General features: G+C 38.2%; 1 protein-coding gene across 2 annotated transcripts in view; it reads left to right on the top strand.

Moving 5' to 3' along the window:
• Positions 1–1,435: 1,435 nt before the first annotated feature.
• The window catches only part of slco5a1 (solute carrier organic anion transporter family member 5A1), a 52,292-nt gene continuing 32,582 nt past the window's right edge, over positions 1,436–21,145 (top strand). Inside the window, exons 1-2 of one of the 2 annotated variants that reach the window (XM_088322524.1) lie at positions 1,436–1,518; positions 4,054–5,255. In XM_088322524.1, the coding sequence (XP_088178650.1) occupies positions 4,340–5,255 (916 nt within the window). In that variant the 5' untranslated portion in view covers positions 1,436–1,518; positions 4,054–4,339. Of the gene's footprint in view, positions 1,519–3,803; positions 3,822–4,053; positions 5,256–21,145 lie in introns of those variants that run through there. The other variant, XM_088322525.1, reaches the window with a different exon arrangement.

Here is a 21,145-nt window from a genome sequence, read left to right as displayed (position 1 = left end):
TTACTACAGAAATACTACAGATATGCATCAAGAATTCTACAATAGAAATACTACAAACCGCAACAGAAATAGTACAAAAATACGAAAACAAAATACAAATAAAGTATTTCTACAAAAACACTGAACTCATTAAAGTACTGTCATACTCCAAAAATACTAGACATACAACAAAAAAATCTACTATCGTGATACGACAATAATACTACATAAATACTAAAAATGTACTACGACGGAAAAACTACCAAAACTACTGCAGAAATAGTACAACGATAAAACTGCAGTAATACTACAAAAAAACCCTACTGAACTTCAACAACATTCTGACTACAGAAATACTAAAAAATACTTTTTAAAAAGTACAAATAGTTTAACACTTGAAAGCTAAATATAAAATTAATTGCTGAAAATAGGGACCTTATATATTATTTTGTTTTGAATTGTGATCGTTTCAAAACCAATTTGATGAGACTAAACTAGTTGAAACGAACTATACAATGTAAATGTCTGCAGGCATATTTATTCTCAGATGAAAAAAAATGATTTATTTCAATATCGGCCCCTTGGACAAAACTTTTCAACCCAATGCAGCCCCCGAAATAATACACTTTTTATTTGTGACTTCACGCAGCATCACTGCAGCGTCATCTAGCGGTGAATATGCTAAATATATCACTGACGTCATAGCTTGCCCTGTTATTTTTCGGATGGGTGTTAAATGATCGAATATATTTTTGACTATCAATAATATGTTATAAAGTTTGATATATGTGCTAGGTTATACATTATGTGACACTCAGTGTACAAAAACGCGGGAATAAATAAATACAACTTTTGACACATGCACGTTTTCCCAGCAATAGAAATGTTGTTTATCTTTCATTTGGGGAGGAAAAAACAAAATTATCAAGTCTTGAATTCTCCACCTGTACTGATCAGTCACCGAACCCGGTCGGAACCGTTCCAGCTGTCGAGATGACAAGCAACCATTGTTCTCTGAAATGCATGTCGGTATATGAGGTCCTTGGAGGTGTGCGGCTTCGCTTATTCAGCACCAGATGCACTCTATGTGACTTTTAGCAGTAGCTTAGATTTTTGAATTGTGTATTTTTCAAGGTTGATGTTATAATTTTTGTTGATAATGCGTTTTAAAAAAATGTTTATGTTGCATTGTTAGAAGTAAAAACTACAACTCCCAAAACTACTTAAATTGTAAACAACTCGCAGATTGTTAGATGGTGCGTTCAAGTGTCCTTGTTATCATATGAACAGGCGGGTTTATATATTTGTAAACAGGCATAGTTATTTTTAAGAGGTAAATTACCATTATAAAACGATATATGATTTAAAAATTAGAAGATTTTACTTATTTCATATAACTTTTCGAGAAAGGAGCCACGAAATTGTCTTATTTCCTATAACGCTGAAGGCATCAATAGCAACAGCAGCCCTGCGCATCAACCACATTTCATTCAGCAAGCGACCGCTTCGAGAACAACTGGTCGCCTTCGTGTGTCCCGTGTAAGTAAGACAGCCCTTTAAACTTATTTCTTTTACTAACTTATTTCTTCTAAATATTTCCACATCGATATAAAATAATCTTGTAAAGTCGTGTTGTCGCGTTTGTCGTCATAGTGACCGAAAGAGACGTTTAGTGACAGCGTGCTCTTTTGTTCTTCGACTATGACAAAAGGACAGATGCTACTCCTTTTATTATATTTTATCTTTTCATTTTCTCTATGACAAAACTGCATTTTTTAGTTCTGTTAGTTTTAAAAGGAACATTTTGGGGTTAAAACTAAGTGGGCATCGATTCCTGGGAAATGGCAGGGCGAGAATTAGAAAGATGTTATCACAAAATGTTTTCGTCAACAAAATCACATTTTAAACGCAATTCTTTATTTAATTCTTAATACAAATTATGGTCGATAATAGTTTACATACAGCGATTTAACACTGATAATTTGCATTATTATTGTCAGTTTAAAAGGACATGTATAACTTATCTTTATTACCCGTTTCTCAACGTTGATATCAATGATAATGAAGAGTATTCTATTCTATTCTATTCCAAAAAACTAAGCCAATTATAATGACAGGGAAACAATCCAACCGACAAAAAAAATGACGTTTGGTCCATAAGATCTGTAATTTTTGTTCTGGGAAATTTAAAATCCAATGCTCAAAAGTGTCGACAAGATGAGATTTGACCACAAAACCACATCTCAAACCCGATTTGCTTTTTCATTCTTTATATAAAATCAGCTTCAACTTTATTATCAAATATGCTATTTGCACAAGATACAGCACAGATGAAATTGCTTCCTCTTCCTTGCTTAGAAATATGCAATAAATAAGACACAAATACAAATAACAACCAGGTAAAATAAATGCATAAATATGTAATATTTACAAAAGATGTACAAAGTTTAAGCCAGAATCTAAAAATATAAAAGTGTATATAAATTAGGTTTCACACACAAATTTACAAAATTACTGAAAAGAAAATTCAATGTTGTTAAAGTTTTTAAATAAGGAAGTTCCACACAAATTAACAAAATTACTTAAAAAAGAAAGAAAAAAAGAAAGCCAAATATAATGACATAAAGCCCATCCAACGGGCAAAAAAGAGATTGGAAAAATGTTGAAAAGACGTAGGAAAGACACCAAGTTAAGTCTGCAAGATCTCTTATTTTGGTGAAAAAGTGAAATTCCCATCCATCCATTATCTGCACCGCTTATCCTCAGTAGGGTCGCGGGGGTGCTGGAGCCCATCCCAGCTGTCTTCGGGCAGTGGGCAGGGGACACCCTGAACTGGTTGCCAGCCAGTCGCAAGGCACACAGAGACAGACAACTTACTTGCTCATTCACACCTAAGGACAATTTGGACTGGCCAATTAACCTGAAATGCATGTTTTTGGAATGTGTGAGGACACCGGAGTACCCGGAGGAAACCCACGCAAGCACTGGGAGAACATGCAAACTCCGCACAGGACGTTCGATCTCATGACCTCAGAACTGCGCCGCACACACGCTACCCACTGCGGTGAAATTCCTTAAAATATATATTTTTTAAAAGTTTATGTTGCATTTTTTGAACAAGAAACTACAAGTCCCAAGATTACTTGGATTGTAAACAACTAGCAGTTTGTTACACTGCCTCGTTATTTTGGAAACAGGCGGCTTTCTACATTTGCCAACAAAAATAATTATTTCTAAGAGCCAATGCTCAATTTGAAGATGACATCTATTACTATTTTGTCTAATATCTAATAATAAGACTTCTTAAAACAACATTTTTGACTGTATTTGACCACAGAAAATGTGTAAACCGTTAACATTTCAAACACAATTTTATTTTTAATTCTTTACGTGAAATGATGGTTGATAAAAGTTGCATAAAATCAAGTTGCACTCTGAAAATTACTTCAAAACAATGCCAAATATTGAAAGGGTAATTAAGGAAAAGCCATCTAAAACAGACTTTGGAACAACTTCAAAAGGATGAAGAGACACCAAGATCTAGTCCAGTGAAATTCTAAAAATATGTCTACTTGAAGGTTTTGAAAAAAATATTGTGAAACAACAGAAAACATGTTTGAAAATGGAAGTACCGGTATATATGAAATGAGTGAAGAAACAGTGAAATGTACTTATACTACTTACTTCGTACTATCAATATATCTATATATTCACAGTTCTGTGCACATGTTTAGGGTGGTGATAGCCTTGTGGAAAAAACTGTCCCCAAGCCTGTTAGTCCTTCTTGTGAGGGACCAGTAGCGCCTACCAGAGGGGGAAAGGTCCAAAAGGTTGTGGCCGGGGTGAGAAATGCCCCTTATAATGTTGTCAACTCTTTTGCGGTAGCGAGAGCCAGCAATGTCCTTTAGACTGGGCAGAGAGCAGTCAATGATTTTCTATGCTGTGTTGATGACACCCTTTAGGGTTCTCCTGTGTTCTTCCATGCACCGAATATGATGGTTATGAAAATGACAAGTCTCGATAAGATCAAATAATTTTTACGGCCCCATTAATACTTCTTTGTTGTATCTCTAGGCTCTGCAGATCAAAGAGCCGTATGAAGTAAGAGGACTCATTTATTTGATTTATTTTTTTATCAATTGGTGACCTGGGCTGGCTATTATTTTCCAACCGGCATGTGAAAACTGTCAGATTCTAGCTGTGCCTTAACAGATGAAAACATGCCAAGGGGTGTCCTGTCTGCCGCCACGGTGAGGCCGGCAGAGCGGTTGTTGTTTTCGTCGCTACCGCTTCCAGACAGGACCCCCATGTTGTGCTAGAAAAGCCCCCCCCAGCCAGCCTTGCCTCCCTTTCTCCAACCATGTCGGACAGCGATGAGACCGGCAGCGAGCTCTCGGAATCCCTGGGGATCCTCCAGCTCCAGGACCAGTACGAGGGGGACTCGGCCAGCTGCTTCAAGTCCAAGAGCTTACCCATCCTAAATGGACCTTGTCAGGCGGGTCATGAGGATTCTGGCTTGCTGGACGCTGCTGCCATTCGCGTGGAAGAGAAGCGTGAGCTCCAAGCTCAAACGCCCGAGTCGCCCTCCTCCAGGATGGACTTCTCGCCCTCCACGTCCAGTGTGGTGGTCCTCAGCAGTTCCTTAGCAGTGGCACCCCGTAGTGCCAAGAAAGCCGGCTTCTCCCTCCCGCGCCTTATCGGTATCCCCGCCAGGAAGTGCGCCCGCCTCATCCTCAGGGACTCTCGCTGCTTCCTTTTCTGCATGTGTTACCTGACCTTCATCCAGTCCCTTATGGTTTCGGGCTACCTGAGCAGTGTCATCACCACCATAGAGAAGCGCTACAGTCTGCGCAGCTCCGAGTCAGGCCTGCTGGTCAGCTGCTTCGACATCGGAAGTCTGTTGGTGGTGGTCTTCATCTCCTATTTCGGCGGCCGGGGCCAGAGGCCGCGATGGCTGGCGGTCGGCGGTGTGGTCATCGCCATCGGGGCGGCTTTATTCTCCTTACCCCATTTCATCTCGCCGCCCTACCAAATCCAGGAGATGAACGCCTCGGCGGGCCAAGAAGGATTGTGCCTGGCCGGGAACGGCAGCGGGCGGGAGGTGGCAGAAGCCTCGGCGTGCCGCCGCGATCACGAAGGCAAAGAGCACAACCTGTACGTGATGCTGTTCATCTGCGCCCAGATCCTGGTGGGCATGGGCTCCACGCCCATCTACACTCTTGGGCCCACCTACCTGGATGACAACGTGAAGAAGGAGAATGCGTCTCTCTATCTGGGTAAAGGCACCTCCGCCACAGAATCCACTTTTCCATCACAATCGTGTTGTGTTCAGGCTCTAAACTCAGACACAGTGGTACCTCTACTTACAAATTTAATTCAGTCTTTGTAACCTGAAACAATTCCAAGTTAGACACTTTTTGTATGTAAATACGTTAATCCCAAGCCTGGCAAAAGTACGATATTTTAAATGAATGAAAACTTTATTTCGAACATAAAAATAAAAACAGAACAAATACAATAACTCAACAACAAAATAATGTTACATAATATGTTCAAAAAGGGGTAGTCAGAAGCGGATGCTTATATTCCCTACCCCTTCATCTTCCCTATTAAATACACCAATGATAATAACAACAATAGTAATAATATTAATAACACTAATGATATAACAATAGCAACAATAACAACAAAGTTAACCATAGTTCTAGACGCACTATTCTCAATCTCTCGTATCACTCTTTTAACAAATCATAAAAGAGCATCCGTATATTAAACAAATGTAGAGACATTCGTAAGTAGAAGTACCACTGTAGTATTAATAGGAGCTGTAGGAACCTTTATACTCGCAACTGCCATCTTCTGGCGTGTGTCATCATTGTAGCCTCAGTCAGCTTGTTCATGATGCACGTGCAAGTATGTGCATTGCTTGGAAACGCTAAAACAAAGTCTTGGGTTGGTGTTTGAACTTTAATTAAAGCTTCTTACTTTCACCATTTTCATGCTACAATAACAAATACTAAAAAAAATACCCCATGGGGACGAGAATGGTTTCAATCTCCAGCACTACCCCCAGCCCCCATTCTCTCTACCTAATTTTTTACGCCCCGAACAGCTTGCTCTCATATAGCTTTCAGATCATGGGAGATTCTAAGGGTGATCTTTGCATTCCTTTGATACGTCTTGTGATTTAGAGCTATACAAAAAAACAAGACTTTCTTAAAAGTCAGTTATTTTATTTTTTGTGTAAAATTACCCCAACCGATTAAAAATATTTGCGGGATATTGATCGGATTAGTCACAGGAGCTCTGGATCGTTACAGTTTAACGGTCCTTTCGATTATCAAATGGCTTCAGTTGGATTATAACATGTTATTTTGATTGAAAAAAATATAATATTTAACCATTTACTGCCTCCGCAAAATTTAATTTGGAATCAAACGAATCGCTATTCTATAAATATATGAAAAGTACACAATGCTGAAATTAAAAGAACTGAATACCAAAAAATAACAACCCACTACATTCATGAAATTGATACCGATACCCCAGTATTGAGTACTTTCACGATCTGACGCAAATGGTTACAATCCTTATTGGGTTATCAGCACAAGGCCAGCTGAGTTCCACTCAAACTGCAAAAAGGAATCGCAATACCGCAAGAGGGAACATGGGCTCGTCGGCAGAATTGGGTTGCGTATGATTAATGGAGCGCTACAATGTGCTGGAGAGCGAAACAAAAGTTGAGCGGGACGACCGGAGAGGAGGAACATCCAGGCGTTATGTAGACTTGCAATCCGGCACGTTAATTACAGCTCGGCCTGCCGTGATCCGTGCAAATAGCTCGGAAAGTAATCCCCCCCTCCCATATGATAGTACTGGTGGGGCACCCCTCAATCTGCTCCAGGCTTTCACGCTCAAGCCTGCTGTCCCACTGACCTCCCGCTATGGCAACTATGTGTCTGCCAGTCATGTGATTAAACAGCCAAGGATTGAGGGGGTGTTTGCCCTAAGCCACATTTATGGGGCAGGATTTGTATTTGGCTAGATTTCGTGGATGATTATAGTTTTGTATAATGCAGGTCTTGGGTTTTGTATCGTACTAGAAAAAGGAACCGTGTGCCTCCTTATCTCAAATCCGCCTTATGACGTTTTCATTCAAAAACGTACAAAAATTCAAACTTTGTGGTGTTTGCGTTTGTAAGACGAGCTTATTTTTTGTTCTCGTTAATTTTTCTTTTTAATAAAGTTACAACAAAATCCACATCACAAAATAAACAAATCACCTAAAAAGAAAGAAAGGATGACAAGAGACCCATCCTCAAAATAACTCTGAAAGCTGCTTTTATCCATCATCAAACTATCTTGTCTTACATTATGACAACAATCATTTGTGTCAATTTAGGAATGATCTCATTTTTGAATCGCAATACATACAGTGGCTTGCGAAACTATTCGGCCCCCTTGAACTTATTGACCATTTGCCACATTTCAGACTTTAATGATCAAGATATAAAACTGTCATTTCTTGTGAAGCATCAACAATAAGTGGGACACAATCATGAAGTGGAACACTCTTTATTGGATCTCTTAAACTTAATAAGTTTAGGGGGACGGCCCGATCTTGGTAGATTTTCAGTGGTCTGATACTCCTTCCATTTCAATATTATTGCTTGCACAGTGTTCCTTGGGATTTTTAAAGCTTGGGAAAACTTTTTGTATCCAAATCCAGCTTTAAACTTCTCCACAACAGTATCTCTGACCTGCCTGGTGTGTTCCTCGTTCTTCATGATGCTCTCTGCGCTTTAAACAGCGCACCCACTTTTTCATTTTTTATTTGTTAAAAAAGTTTAAATTATCCAATAAAGTGTGTTCCACTTCATGATTGTGTCCCACTTATTGTTGATTCTTCACAAGAAATTACAGTTTTATATTTTGATGTTTGAAGTCTGAAATGTGGCAACAGGTCACAAAGTTCAAGGGGGCCAAATAGTTTCGCAAGCCACTGTATGTTTCCGAGGGTTTCACTTATCGCATTCTATTCCTTTACTCTCTAACAACAGTACAATGAGTAAACCCTGAGACAAATAGAGAAGACAGGAAGAAGGGAAAAGGGAATATTCCGGAGCGAAGGTGAAAAACATCCTTTCTGGTGAGATTCCGTAAGAAGGGTTACATCTTTGAGATCCCTGTCTGTAATTGGTCGACGACATCCAACATATTTGCTATTGGTCTGCGTCACTGCATCAGGAAAATACAGAGATGCTATTGGCTAAACTACCCCCTCCAATGCCTTTATCTACATTCAGTACAGAATATTTTGTGCTACCGATGTGAGTTACAACACTGTATCTTTTGTACTGTGTTCACAATTAGTCCCAAGGCTTGCAGTGATGCTGAAGGAGAAACTGACACATGATAACCATGGAAACAAAGCTTGCCATTATATAAACATGAAAAGAATGCACACAAATCCTTCCCCTTGTTAAGTTGCATGGTTGTAAACAATCGACGATCGGCAGGATTGTTTAAATTAAGGATGCCATTAAAGCAAGGAAATGAATGAATGGCCTTTATTGTCGTTATGCAAGTATAACAAAATTGAAGTGTTTCTCCTTTTAGTGCAAGAAAAACGAATTCAAAAGGTAAACATATGCAAAAGGATAAAAACGTTAAAAACAATATGATAATGATATATAATAAATATGTGCATATTCACATTGGCAGTTGTACAGAACATTATGCTCTTGAACGCTGTAGATGGGAGTTCAAGGTGTTGATGGCTTTTGGGGCGAAGCTGTTCCTCATTCTGTTAATTCTTGCTCTCAAGCACCTCTAGCGCCTTCCAGAGGCAAATTTACAAAGGGCAGTGGGTGTTTTAAAATCATTTTCACTATAAATCTGTCGTCACGGCTTCTCTGCTCACTGCCCTGCATCCACCCGTTACACCACTTGACCCGCTTAAGTCTCATCACACATTTTCTTTTTACCCTTTGCCACATCGCTTTAGCTGTTTTGCTGCATCACAGATTTGTATTGTGTTTAGCATTTTGATTGGCTGACAGTCAGTTACTGCCGCTGTCTACCCATGCTTCATTGAAGTTCTTCACTTTGAAATCAGAGAACTGAGCAGAAATCAACAGTTGTCGCAGTAGTTTGCAATGCTTTTTTAAAAAATTAGACCATCCTCTTTGCGAGGGATCATGTAATATTAGTCAAAAAATAAACGTTACTACGTCACGAATTTTGACCATTTCGGGTTCTTCTTAGAATAATAATAATATAATAATAATAATTTCCTTGTATTGTCATTCTGTGTAACAATGTACACAGAACGAAATGTCGATTGCACCTGACCCGTTGTAGCGAGCCGATGCAGCCGCAGCCAACAGAGGGCGCCGCCGACCACTTTTTAAGTCTTAGGAATGACTAGAACACGACCTCTGTGGAAAAACGAGCAATAACGGTATTGTATACTTATTTATGCACGTATATCTAGTCTAGTCTTGGTGTAGTCCATATCTATCTCGACTATTTTATAAATCCTGATTTTGCGTGTGTGTTCGTATGTGTCTTATGGGCTCCGAAACGGCTTAACTGATCTTTGGGAAAATTTACACAGTATTACTATAGGCCTTTGGGAGTGTCTTTAGCTAGGTTTGGTGTCAAGGCACCCCCAATAAATACCAACAAAAAAATACATGGTGCGTGCGGCATGCAGCCATACTGTTTCACAGATCACCCTTGTCACAGATGATTAGTACCTTTTACTGTTTTGTTATATTCATGTTTTCACCTGGGATCCTAGGGGTTCGGAAGGCATTAGCTACTTAACATAGTTTTCTATTCCCCGGCTATATGAGAAATTTCCCTTTGTGATCTCCACCTCTTGGGGTCTACTGCATCTGTGTTTGTTGTGACCTGTAATGCAGCTTTGAGCCCTTGTCTCTACGGCAACCCGTCATCAAACCACCCGAGCTGAACATTCCTTGAAATAGTCCTTTTTAGGACGTCTACTCCTGGTTGGATGGGCAAACTACGGCCAATGGGCCACATGCGGCTTTTTCATTCGGCTTGCCAAGAAAAAAAGGTCAAAATATAATGATATAATAAATATAATAGTAAATAAAGTACTACTAATAGAAACATGTTTTTTTGGTGCACACTTTGTCCCCATTATCCTTTTGTATGTCTAATAAAACCATACTACTACAAAAATATTACTACTGTAATACTATAATACAAAATACTTTTACAGAAATATTACAATGGAAATACTGCAAAATATATGAGAATACTACAAAACTACTACAATGGAACAACCTTAAAAATCCTTCTACAGAAATACTACAAAAATACTGTACCATTACAGTCACACTATGATACCAAGGTACTACTTCAGAATACTATGACAAAAATACTTCTACACTAAGGTAAATTGTCTGCATTTGTATAGCGCTTTACATGACAATGAAGACTTCCCAAAGCGCTTTTACAATGTGCTCCACACTAACTCATTCAATCACACACTCACACACCAATAGCGGCCATGCAGCCAAGCAAGGCGCCGACCTGCTTATTGGGGGCACTAGGGATTCAGTGTCTTCGACATATCACACGGAGGAGCTGGGAATCGAACCTGCAAAAATAGACGAAATATACTAAAAATCTTACTATGAAAATACTACAGAAATACTGCAAAAATACTACTAAATACTTTGGGAATATTGCAACAGAAATACTAAAAAAAATACTACTAGAGTAATATTAGAAAGATTACACACTACTATGAAAATACTATGAAAATACCACAGAAATACTTGAAAATGATACAATAGAAAAAATACAACAAAAACACTACTGCAGAAATATTACAAACAAAACTACAGTAGTATTACAAAAATACCTCAGAAATACTACAAAAATCTGATTGCAGACAAACTATAAAAAATGCTAAAAAATACAACTACAGTAATACTACAAAACTAAATATCAAATTGAGTACTTAAAACAGGGATATTCATATACAATATTTTGGTTTAATTGTGAGTGTTTCAAAACCACTTCGAAAGTAATCTATGTAAAAACAAATATTAAGAAATATAACCTATAGATGTCAGTGTGTATATTTATTGATAAATAAAATAATTGAATAGGTCTCGCCCTGCGACTGGCTGGCAACCAGTTCAGGGTGCCCCCTGCCCAATGCGCGAAGATGGCTGGGATGGGCTCCAGCACCCCCGCGACCCTACTGAGGACAAGCGGTGCAGATAATGGATGGATGGATGAATAGACGACCAGTAACGGCTCTTGGCCAAATGTTGTAACCCAATGTGGCCCCTGACTCCAAATAGTAGCCCCAACCTGGGTTGGACTGATAAACCGTTGACAAACACAAAGATTAGCTACTCTTTATTTTTTAAATTTTAATTAGGCCTGTTTTGGCCCCTCGTACCAACTGTGGGAGTTTGGTTTTGTATCCACGGGTTAAGATACTCACCGATCATCCACGTACTCGGCGTTGTGTGCGATGAGACTTTGCCCGATGCCCACCGGCTTTTCTCTGCGCCGGCCGGATTGTTTTGACAGTGTGGGAAGGTTCCTGGGGAAATGCCACAAGCGAGGTTGTGATTGCAGGAATACTGAGAAAGCTTTTGTTTTCAGCTATGCAGCCATGGGAGGGGGGAGAAGAAAAAAAACATGGACATGTTATTTTCCCCCTTTGTTCTTGTTCACCCTTTGGTCTGCGTTGTTTTCTCCTAATCCATTCTTCATCCATGCCTGGGTTGAAGGGAGATATTGTTTCATCGCCCGCAAATATGGACCGGAGCTCCGCTATACGTTCGATAACAAAACAGAATTATGTTTTCGCTAGCGCTATAGAAGTCAGTCACGCAAGGTGCAACGTTTTATTCCCTGTTTCTTAAAGCTAATCCAAGCCCTCTCGCTCCCCTTTCCTAAAAAAGATCAACTGAGGCCACGAGCAAATCGAAAGAACGGAAAAAGCGTTAAAATGGTCCAGAGTTACTGTGATTAATTCAATGAATATCCTATGAGCTTTTTTTATCGGTTAGGGTTATTTTACACAAATATAATATCACTTTTAGTCAAGTCATGTTTATTTGTATAGCACTTCATCACAAAAAGTCTCAAAGGACTACACATTTAATTTAAATTGATAGTTTATTCATACCTGTCAACCTCCACGGCTCCATGCCCTTACAAACTGTCGTATTTTCCCTTACAAAATACAAAATAATATTACACCATATTTTTTTCCAAACGTTCACAAACATTAACATTTTACATTGTACATGTGTTTCGTTATATCATATATATTGTTAATTAACATTTTGTTGTGAGATACTGAGTTGCTCGACATGAATGAGGTTTATTATAAAAAAAAGTTCAAAAATGAAGTAGCATGGACGTTCACTGCAGAAGGAAAAATACATGCAAATATAATTAAGTAGAATTTTCTTATTTAAATTATTAATTATTTTTGGCAATATACTGATTAAAGGGATAACCACAAACCTGTCTTTTTTCATTTTCTCCTTTTATACTTCCTTTTTTTCTTAACTTCTTTATACAACATAATAATTCGTAATATAATGCATAAAAGCAAGTGAGCCGTTTGAGAGCCGGTTTTCTTTAATGAGTTGAGCCGAAAAAGCCGCTTCCCTAAAAAGAGACGGACTTCCTTTCACTACGCAACTACCACATGAAATCTGATGTTTTTTAAGACCACATGTATTTCAAATTTACTCAATCAACCCCGCCAGCTGTTTTCGGATCAGAATGACTTACGGCGTTTTAATTCAGGTTCGGCCATTGCGACTTGATGATTGTGAGCAGACGCATGAGCACAGTAGCATCAAACCGCTCGTTTTGTTTGCAACGAAAAAACGATTCAGAGATAGAGGCTACCGCGGCAAACTCGTTTGACTTGATTGATTTGCCGTTTCGTGATTGTCGGTGTATACCGGATGGTACCCATAATTGACAAATTTGCGTTTTTCCGTACAGATTTTCTTGTACGTCGTACACGTCTTAAAATGCATAATAAACGTACTTTGTACGGCAAAAACGTACAGGTTGACAGGTATGGTTTATTTGTTGTTGCTAGTTTGCTATTCAGATCTGTGTTTCCCGTAGAATCTTGTGAAACCCCAGTGGGTGTACAGTCTAAGGGACGCCAGGGGGCGTGTCCGGAGCTGTGAACAAAAACGGAGATTTTAATTAATTTTTTTACCCACAACATTTTTAAACAGCGTATACAATTTGAAATGATCCAAAAAACGTATGAAATATGGGGAAAACATTAATTGACAGGTATGTTATTGTAAAGAGCAACCTATTGGGGATGGGAATTCCGGTTTATTCTAGAGAACTGGCTCTTTTCAGCTCCGCTCCCAAACGGCTCTTCAGATACTTTTGTTGTGTTAACTGATTTACTACCAAGAATAATGTGTTATGCATAAAATGAATGGATACAAAAATGTGTTATACTGCTTTATTATACTAGCCTTTATTTTCTCACTGTACAGTGAACTTTTAAATAATTTAAACTGTTTTTATTATATTAAGCAAGTTCAAAGTCGAGCAACACAGAATCTCTGACGAAGAAAACTACCCAAAAAAAAGAGAAATATTAACTCATCAGTGCTACAAAAAACTTGTACATACAAGAACTTTTAACTATTTAAAATTCAACTTCTTACAAATGTTGACTGAAACAACACGATTATAAATATAAAATGTGTATAAGAAAAACAAAAATATCATTACTTGAAGGATAGAGATAAGTAATACACGCTTATCCCAGCTTACTTGCTATATTCTTCCTATGTTCCTGCTCGGAGCCTTCCATCGAAAAGTGCTTGTCTACTAGTGATCCAAGAGCCAAGAAGAAATCCGCAGGTTCAAGGGTGTTCTCCATTAGGGCTGCGTTGCTGTGGAATGCTCTGTCCTCTGAGATGTTTGTTGATGCCCTTGCAGCGTCCATTGCAGCCTGGTCATTCTGTAAGGACGATTACCTCATTTGTGGCCCTATCTCAAGGTTTTTTCATTTCCTCGTGCTGAGGATTTGAATTTTTCCTTGCCCTTTTGGAGGTTTTAGATCAGTGAGTGGTGTAATAATTGCCTTTAATCTATACAAATAACAGGACTTGACTGGTCCCTTTTGAATTTTGGCATTTAGGAACACAAAGTGCTAAGCTGTATCCGATTCTTCAGTCAGTGATTGACAATGCACAATATTTTGGAGCCATTTATATAATCAAAATGAGTCCAACTCATGATCATTTTCCTCCTCTGACTCATCGCAAGAAGGATTCTAGGCGCTATGCGATCAGTTTGATGATTTATTAAATTGCCTGTAATAAATATCTTTTTTACAAAAAGCATATTCCCGTTGCCCTTTTGTATTTGGGTCTCCGAACTGTGGCCTCTGTTGCTTTTAGCTACCCAGAAATGAAAAATTCCTCATTTGAAATTGGAAAGTAATATATTTTTTCTCTGTAAAATTGTCTGTAAAAAAACAACATCGATTTTGATGTGCTATGGTAATTGCAGTAGAAAAAGAAATCAAATCTGTACGCAGCCCCTTCAAAAGGGATCACCAGGTAGCCCCCCAAGAACACTCGAGTAGCCCGCCAACTGATGTTAAAAATAGCTTAACAGTAATAGGTCATTTTGATTTTCTCGGAAATCTGATTTCTAACTGCCATGAGAAAACATTAACATGTGATGAGTGTCTTTGAATACATGATATATTCTTCCAAGATTTCCTTACAAGTGCCCCTATACAAATGTTTTAGGGGTTGACTGAACCTATTTTTACACTGATTCTAATCATTACAGTATGGTAATAACATAGTATTATGCATATAAAACTGATAGCCCTTTGCAATAATCAGTAATAGAAATGTAGCTCTCAGTTACAAAATGAAATGGTGACCGCCACCTTAAACTTAAAAGATTAAACTCATATTTAGATTTAGATTTGATTTACTTCCACTGACTGTAAACCACAGGTATTACATTACTAAAACTGTAGAACGACAAACATATATGACTGTGGGACTGACTGGATGGGTCAGCAGGGACTGTTGTTTAGAAAGCTAATGGCAGAGGGGATCAGGCTTTTCCCTAGGTGAGGCCTCCTGAATCTTATTGTCCTGCTTGTCCTGTTGCCAAGACGATCTTCCCTTGCTGGAAAAATTGATGACAAAGTCAAGTTAAAAAAAAAGCTCTCTCACTCGGATATCACAGTGGCCCGGGCAGTCAAAGAGATTATAGGGCTGCCCAACAAGCAGAAGAGCAGTAAATACGATTACAGACAAGCCCAGATATCCTGGTTTATCTCATCAGATGCGTTGTTATGGTTACATGGCAAGATATTGTGGCGGGAGGGGAGTATATTACCGTTACTGAAAAGCTGCAGGTGCACACTCGAGTTACTTGAAGAGTGTAACCAGATGTTGCAAGTTCTTGTAAGGATGCTGCCTAAGGATTGTCCCATCGTATCGCATAAAAACCGAAGTAGATCTCACAACAGGGGCGCGGTGTGAGAGGCCTCCTTCTGGCCTAGATCCACCGGCTTGAGTGTCGGCTTGTACAAGCAAATAATTTCTATCGCTATTTAGATAGAAGTGGAAATGGGAGGATTTGGCACAATCCCTTTATGGCTGTGATTTTCCATCATTTGTGTGAGAACTTCCTGCCATTTTCCCAAGCTTTTGGTCTTCAAGTGGTTCTTGAATTTCGCGGATGTTGGATCTCTTCTGTTGTGGTAGGATTACATTTTTGGAGGAAAAAAAGGTTTAATATAGTATAGTAGACTCCCGGGATACAACATTAATCCGTTATGAGGTGGGGATTATGTGAAATTGTCGGAAGATGTAAGATAGGAACCTATTGTAATCAGCTATTACGTTCCAAACCTTTGGTACCCCAAATAAAGACATTATCATTGTATATTAACCTTAGTTACAAAATAGTACATGTGTAATATATGTAATATATGTGTATGTGATTAAATTACATTGTAAATGAATATACATTGTGGTTAGGGGGCAGGAGGAGGATTATGATAAAATCTCATTTTAAAACTTCGACTTGCAAGCGTTGTCATGCCCTGAGAAGACTTCATCTCTTGAATCACTTCCTTAGTCTTTTGCAAGGCAAATCATATTCTGGTCCATAAAACACCATGCATTTTTTACAACACTCTGGTTTTCCCAATTTTTAAATCACTGTGCAGAAGTTTGGGGCTATCTATCTACTATCTACCCTGGTCATATCCCCCGAGAGGGGTGACCGACAGCAAGACAAACACATACAAAAACAAAGAAAATAAAAGGAAAAAGTAGCAAAAAACACACACAAAATGTTTTGGACCATGGCCAAATGCCCTAACACCCTAATACAAGAAAGCGGCCAAGTCCCTCGGGTCAGGGTGACACAACACACTTTTCTGTTCAACAGCAGGGCCCGACAGCTTTCACTGGTTTACCCCTGCTGCATCATACGGGTGCCATGTCCATCCCTTAGAACATGTCCAAACATCCCACTGTCCTTTTATAACACCTTTCCACTCTTTCCTATCACCAACAAGAGCTCTAGCTTCCACTATATTTAGACGTCTTTCCTGCAGTGCACTCATAACACCATCCATCCTTGTCAATCGCGGCCCTACACTTGGTCTCCTTCCATTTACTTCTACTCCGTAGAACCTCTTCAACATTCCCTCCTCATCCATCCTCTCCATGTGTCCAAACCAACCGAGTACTCTCTTATCCACACCTTGCTCAGTTCCACCACTAAGTTTGGGACAACACTTCTAAATGTATGCTACAATAGCTATCAATACACAAAAAGAGAGACATAAGGATAATCCTTCTAGCTGGTGACAAAGATCACACTAATGCACTTTTCTGGAAATCCAACGTAATTAAATTTACTGATCCGGTTCACTCTAAAACAGCACAAATTCTGTACAAAGCAATAAGTAATCGGCCTCCTGGAAACCTCCCAAATCTTTTTAAGAGATGAGGATTACAATTTGAGGGGAGCAAATATTCTATACTAGCTTCCTTTATTATTATTACTACTATCATTATTTCCCTATTGTCTTGTAATATGAGCCTATGTAAATATGTATATTCATGAGGTGTTTAATGTAAATACACAGGAGACACAATTATTAAAAAAGGCGAATGGGTAGGAAATGAATAAGCATGTGCTCCTTTACACCCCCTTTCGGACATGATACGTTAACATTATTTTTGTTTTTTTACTTTTTGATTTGTTTTATTTTTGTTATTTTTCATGTTTGAAATGAAGTTTCAAGTTTCAATTCTGATTAATCGTCCTGATTGTTGATTGGCTATTGAACTAAGCGAGGGTTACAATGCTTTATTCAATTTCTTTATTGACTCAAGCTTCATTTCCATTGTCGAATTTTTTGCTTCTCCCCTGGTACCCGTTGTACAGTACAAAAAAAATCAGTATTGTCCTTATGTCGCGATTCCTTAACGAAAATAACGATTCGTGTCCCTTCTTCGTATTCTTCTATCATCTACAGCTTAGTTTCCATGGTTATCATGTATTTCCCTTTCCCTTTAGCATCACTGCAAGTCCATAGCTGAAAAAATTCAAGTTGGTTATACCAGTGTTAAATAGATGACATCTCGCCGACTAGGTCTCCCCGAGACTTTTATTCCCTTCGTTTATCGAACGTTAGTCTGAGGAGCTTATTTTTTTTCTTTTAAGAAAGGCAAGGACAAGCGAGAGGCGCTTATTCCACTCGAGTAGTTTCTTGTGACCAGTCGCGTCTTGGCTTAGCATGCGTGTGGTACCATAACCCCTTCAATGGCTGAAGTCAATTGTCTGATCTTTTTTTTTTTTTCAATTCTAAGCCTTGCGTTTGTACCAGTCAGTATTGCCTAGATCAAACATCTTTTGACTAGGCTCTTGATCCATGAAAGTATTTTCTGATGCTAGAATATTTTTGCACCTAGTAACCCTGAAGTGGAATTAAACCACGGGTGGGCAAAAGCCGAGAAAATATTGATATATATTTATTTTCTGTATCCGCCCATAGTCTCTCGATACAATACCTTGGCAATGAATTGGGGGAGATATATTTTTTCTATTGCTGAATAAATACACATGTATACAATTATATGTAAATGTTATATTCATTTTATTTTTGTCATATTTCATTGTATATTTGTTCTTCAATAAACTCAGGGTTCGTACAACTGCTTGAAACCCTTGAAAATGCTTGAATTTTGGATGAAATGGTTGTAAATGCTTGAAATTGTTGCCATTTTTCTCAACAAATCTGCTTAAAAATGACGTTGAAACGCCTGCTCTGGTGGCTTCGCTTTGTCATTGCATTTCTTCTTCTCGCATGATTAACAGCAGCTGGCATTAGTTGTATAGCGTTATACTATGAAGCGCCGGGTTGTGCCCAAGTGGACAAGTACATGCTACATCTAAACAGAGCATAGTAAAATGTGTATTAGTGCAAGGATTACAAATCAATTATGGACATTTATAATGGGCCAGGCAAAAATTAAAGTAGGGTTTCCCAGTCTTGAACTGCAACTGTAAATGAAAACTATATATTTTTACTCAACACCTAAATGAGGGAGAGGTTTGTCTCAAAAACAAATGTACTTGCGATTTATTCAAAATATAGCAATCATAAGTCTATATACATGCACACGCAAGACTAAAAATTGCAGATATATTTGTGGCTATTGGAATTCCTGGTATTTAGACTAAGAAAAATGAGTTGAAGAGAGCAGTTCAGTAGAGGTCTTTTATTAAAAATTTACAAAATAAAGATGAAACAGAGTATACTTTGGGCCTGTGATTAGGATTAAGTTGTCCCTCAAACAAGCATTGAAAAATTGCTTGCCACTGTCTTACAGGAAAGGAGTGTGGATTGACAAAATAAAACATAGTTAGAAAGTCAAACTTAACCTGTCAAAGTAAGGAAGTCAAAAGTGACCTTTTGTTAAGACTGGGCCCACCTGGATTTTGAAGGTTATATGATAAGATCAGGGACAGACTCGTCAAAGCACTTAGAACACTACTTGAAATCATTGCAGGGAAAGTCCTGGATGAAGGATACATTAAAACTTTAAACATAAGAATGAAAATTGTATTCACATATGTGGATAAGTCTGAGGTGCACAACTAGATGAATGTGATTATCAAAGTAACGACGCGATGATGAAATAATAAAAGTAATATAGCTAGAAAACCCATGTGACGATAATAATAATAATTGAACACACTGATTCACCTCGGTTTTCTTCTTAAAAGAGTTCCCTTGGAAATTTGAAAATTGGCTTTGAAAGTCCTTAAAAGGTGCTTGAATTTGGCCATGAAAAAGGTGTAAAAACTCTGTAAACAGTTCCATCAAATTTGTTATGAAACACTCAGAAATAATGAAAAATAATATATTATGCCCCTTTTTTTGAGTACTCTGACAATATTTATTAAAAAACTCAAAAGAAAAGCGGTTTTCTTTTTGTAGGATATTTGATAACTATCTTGATAGATAAAATAAGTACACGATAAAAAAGAGTTACAAATGCACAAAAAAATCCAATTCGAAATTGAGATTAAAAAGGGCATTTACATGATTTACACAATGCAGTACACAATGTTTAAAGGGAATTTGTTATTCTGGTGTGGAGTGGTCCACTGAGGCACACTAGGGATAAGAGTGGCACCAATAAATGCTTTAAAAATGTTTTGTTCATAAGTCCAGATTAAAAAGCCTGACGGGCCGTATTTGGCCCAAGGGCCATATTATTCCCACCCCTGAACTGTAACCAAGACGTAATAGTTTAAATACGGTTTAAAAAAATCTGATTGTTTTCAGTAGAGTGCTATATAAATGCAGATCATTTCATTTCATTTCAAGCTCATTAGTAGCAGTAGAGTAAATAAAACAAAAATTACATGAATTTTGTGAATTACATTTAGTGCTCAACTACAAAGTTTGAAACAAAAGAACTTTTATCACAATTTTCAACAGAAATTAAACGGTTTTAACAACCAACGTTAGTCGTTTTTAACGATTTAACAACTGACGATTGTTCTTTGGACTGCATGCATTTAATTTCAAATATATTTTTCAGGCACAGTCCAGCGTAATGCTCAAACTCTTTGTATAGCAAAATATAAGTGTATAAAATGTTTTGAATCTTATTGAGGCGAGTCAGACTCCATTTCCTTCAAATGTCCGACTGTTTTCTTAAATTGTTTGTGCATCACTGAAGTACTGCAATAATATGCAAGGTCTGTTTTGCAATCATTGCAAGTAGTTCTATTCGGCGTATCCGTGTTAAAATCCTTCCAGACTTAAGTCAAGTCAAGTCATGTTTATTTGTGACGCCCTTAATCACAAAGACTCTGAAAGGGCTGCACAGACAACAGATTATTGCAAACCACAGACTATTATGACACCATCCCCTGATCTAAAACCTACATGAGGGCAAATAATACACAGATATTGTCAACATAAAATACAGGTTATTCATATGCTATAGAATAGAAGTGTGTTTTAAGTTTAGATTTAAACATTTCAACTGAGGTTGCAGATCGAATCTGAGGGGGAAGGGCATTCCACAGCACCGGGGCCCGAATGGAGAACGTTCTTGAACCTGTGGATCTCTTCTTGGCTCTTGGGATCACGAGTAGACCAACATTTTCTGAGAGAAGGCTCTGGACCGGAACATAGGGGGAAATTAAATCTGAAAGATATGAGGGAGCAAGTCCATGCATGATTTTGTATACTACCAATAGAACCTATAAATCACATCTTAAGCTAACAGGGAGCCAATGCAGGTTAGCTCAAATCGGGGTAATGTGATCAAACTTTCTTGTCTTAGTTAAAAGCCTTGCTGCAGCATTTTGTACCCGCTGAAGGCAAAAGAAACTAAATATGAATAAAATGATGACTCACAACACGTGGTAAGCTTTCTCTCCTGGCTTTGATCTCTTTGATCTCCGAAAAACTAACATAAAATGCGACATAAACAAAATGAAAATAAATCCAAACAGCTTGCCAACATCATTTTTGCCGTTCCACGTGTTCCATTACTCCCCAAGCCTGCACAAAATGTAGTCATTTTATTCA

The sequence above is a fragment of the Urocampus carinirostris genome, chromosome 18 (assembly GCF_059441175.1).
Source record: "Urocampus carinirostris isolate Australia breed hairy pipefish chromosome 18, RoL_Ucar_1.0, whole genome shotgun sequence".
Classification (NCBI taxonomy): Eukaryota; Metazoa; Chordata; class Actinopteri; order Syngnathiformes; family Syngnathidae; genus Urocampus; species Urocampus carinirostris.
This window is presented reverse-complemented; position numbering and strand designations above follow the sequence as displayed.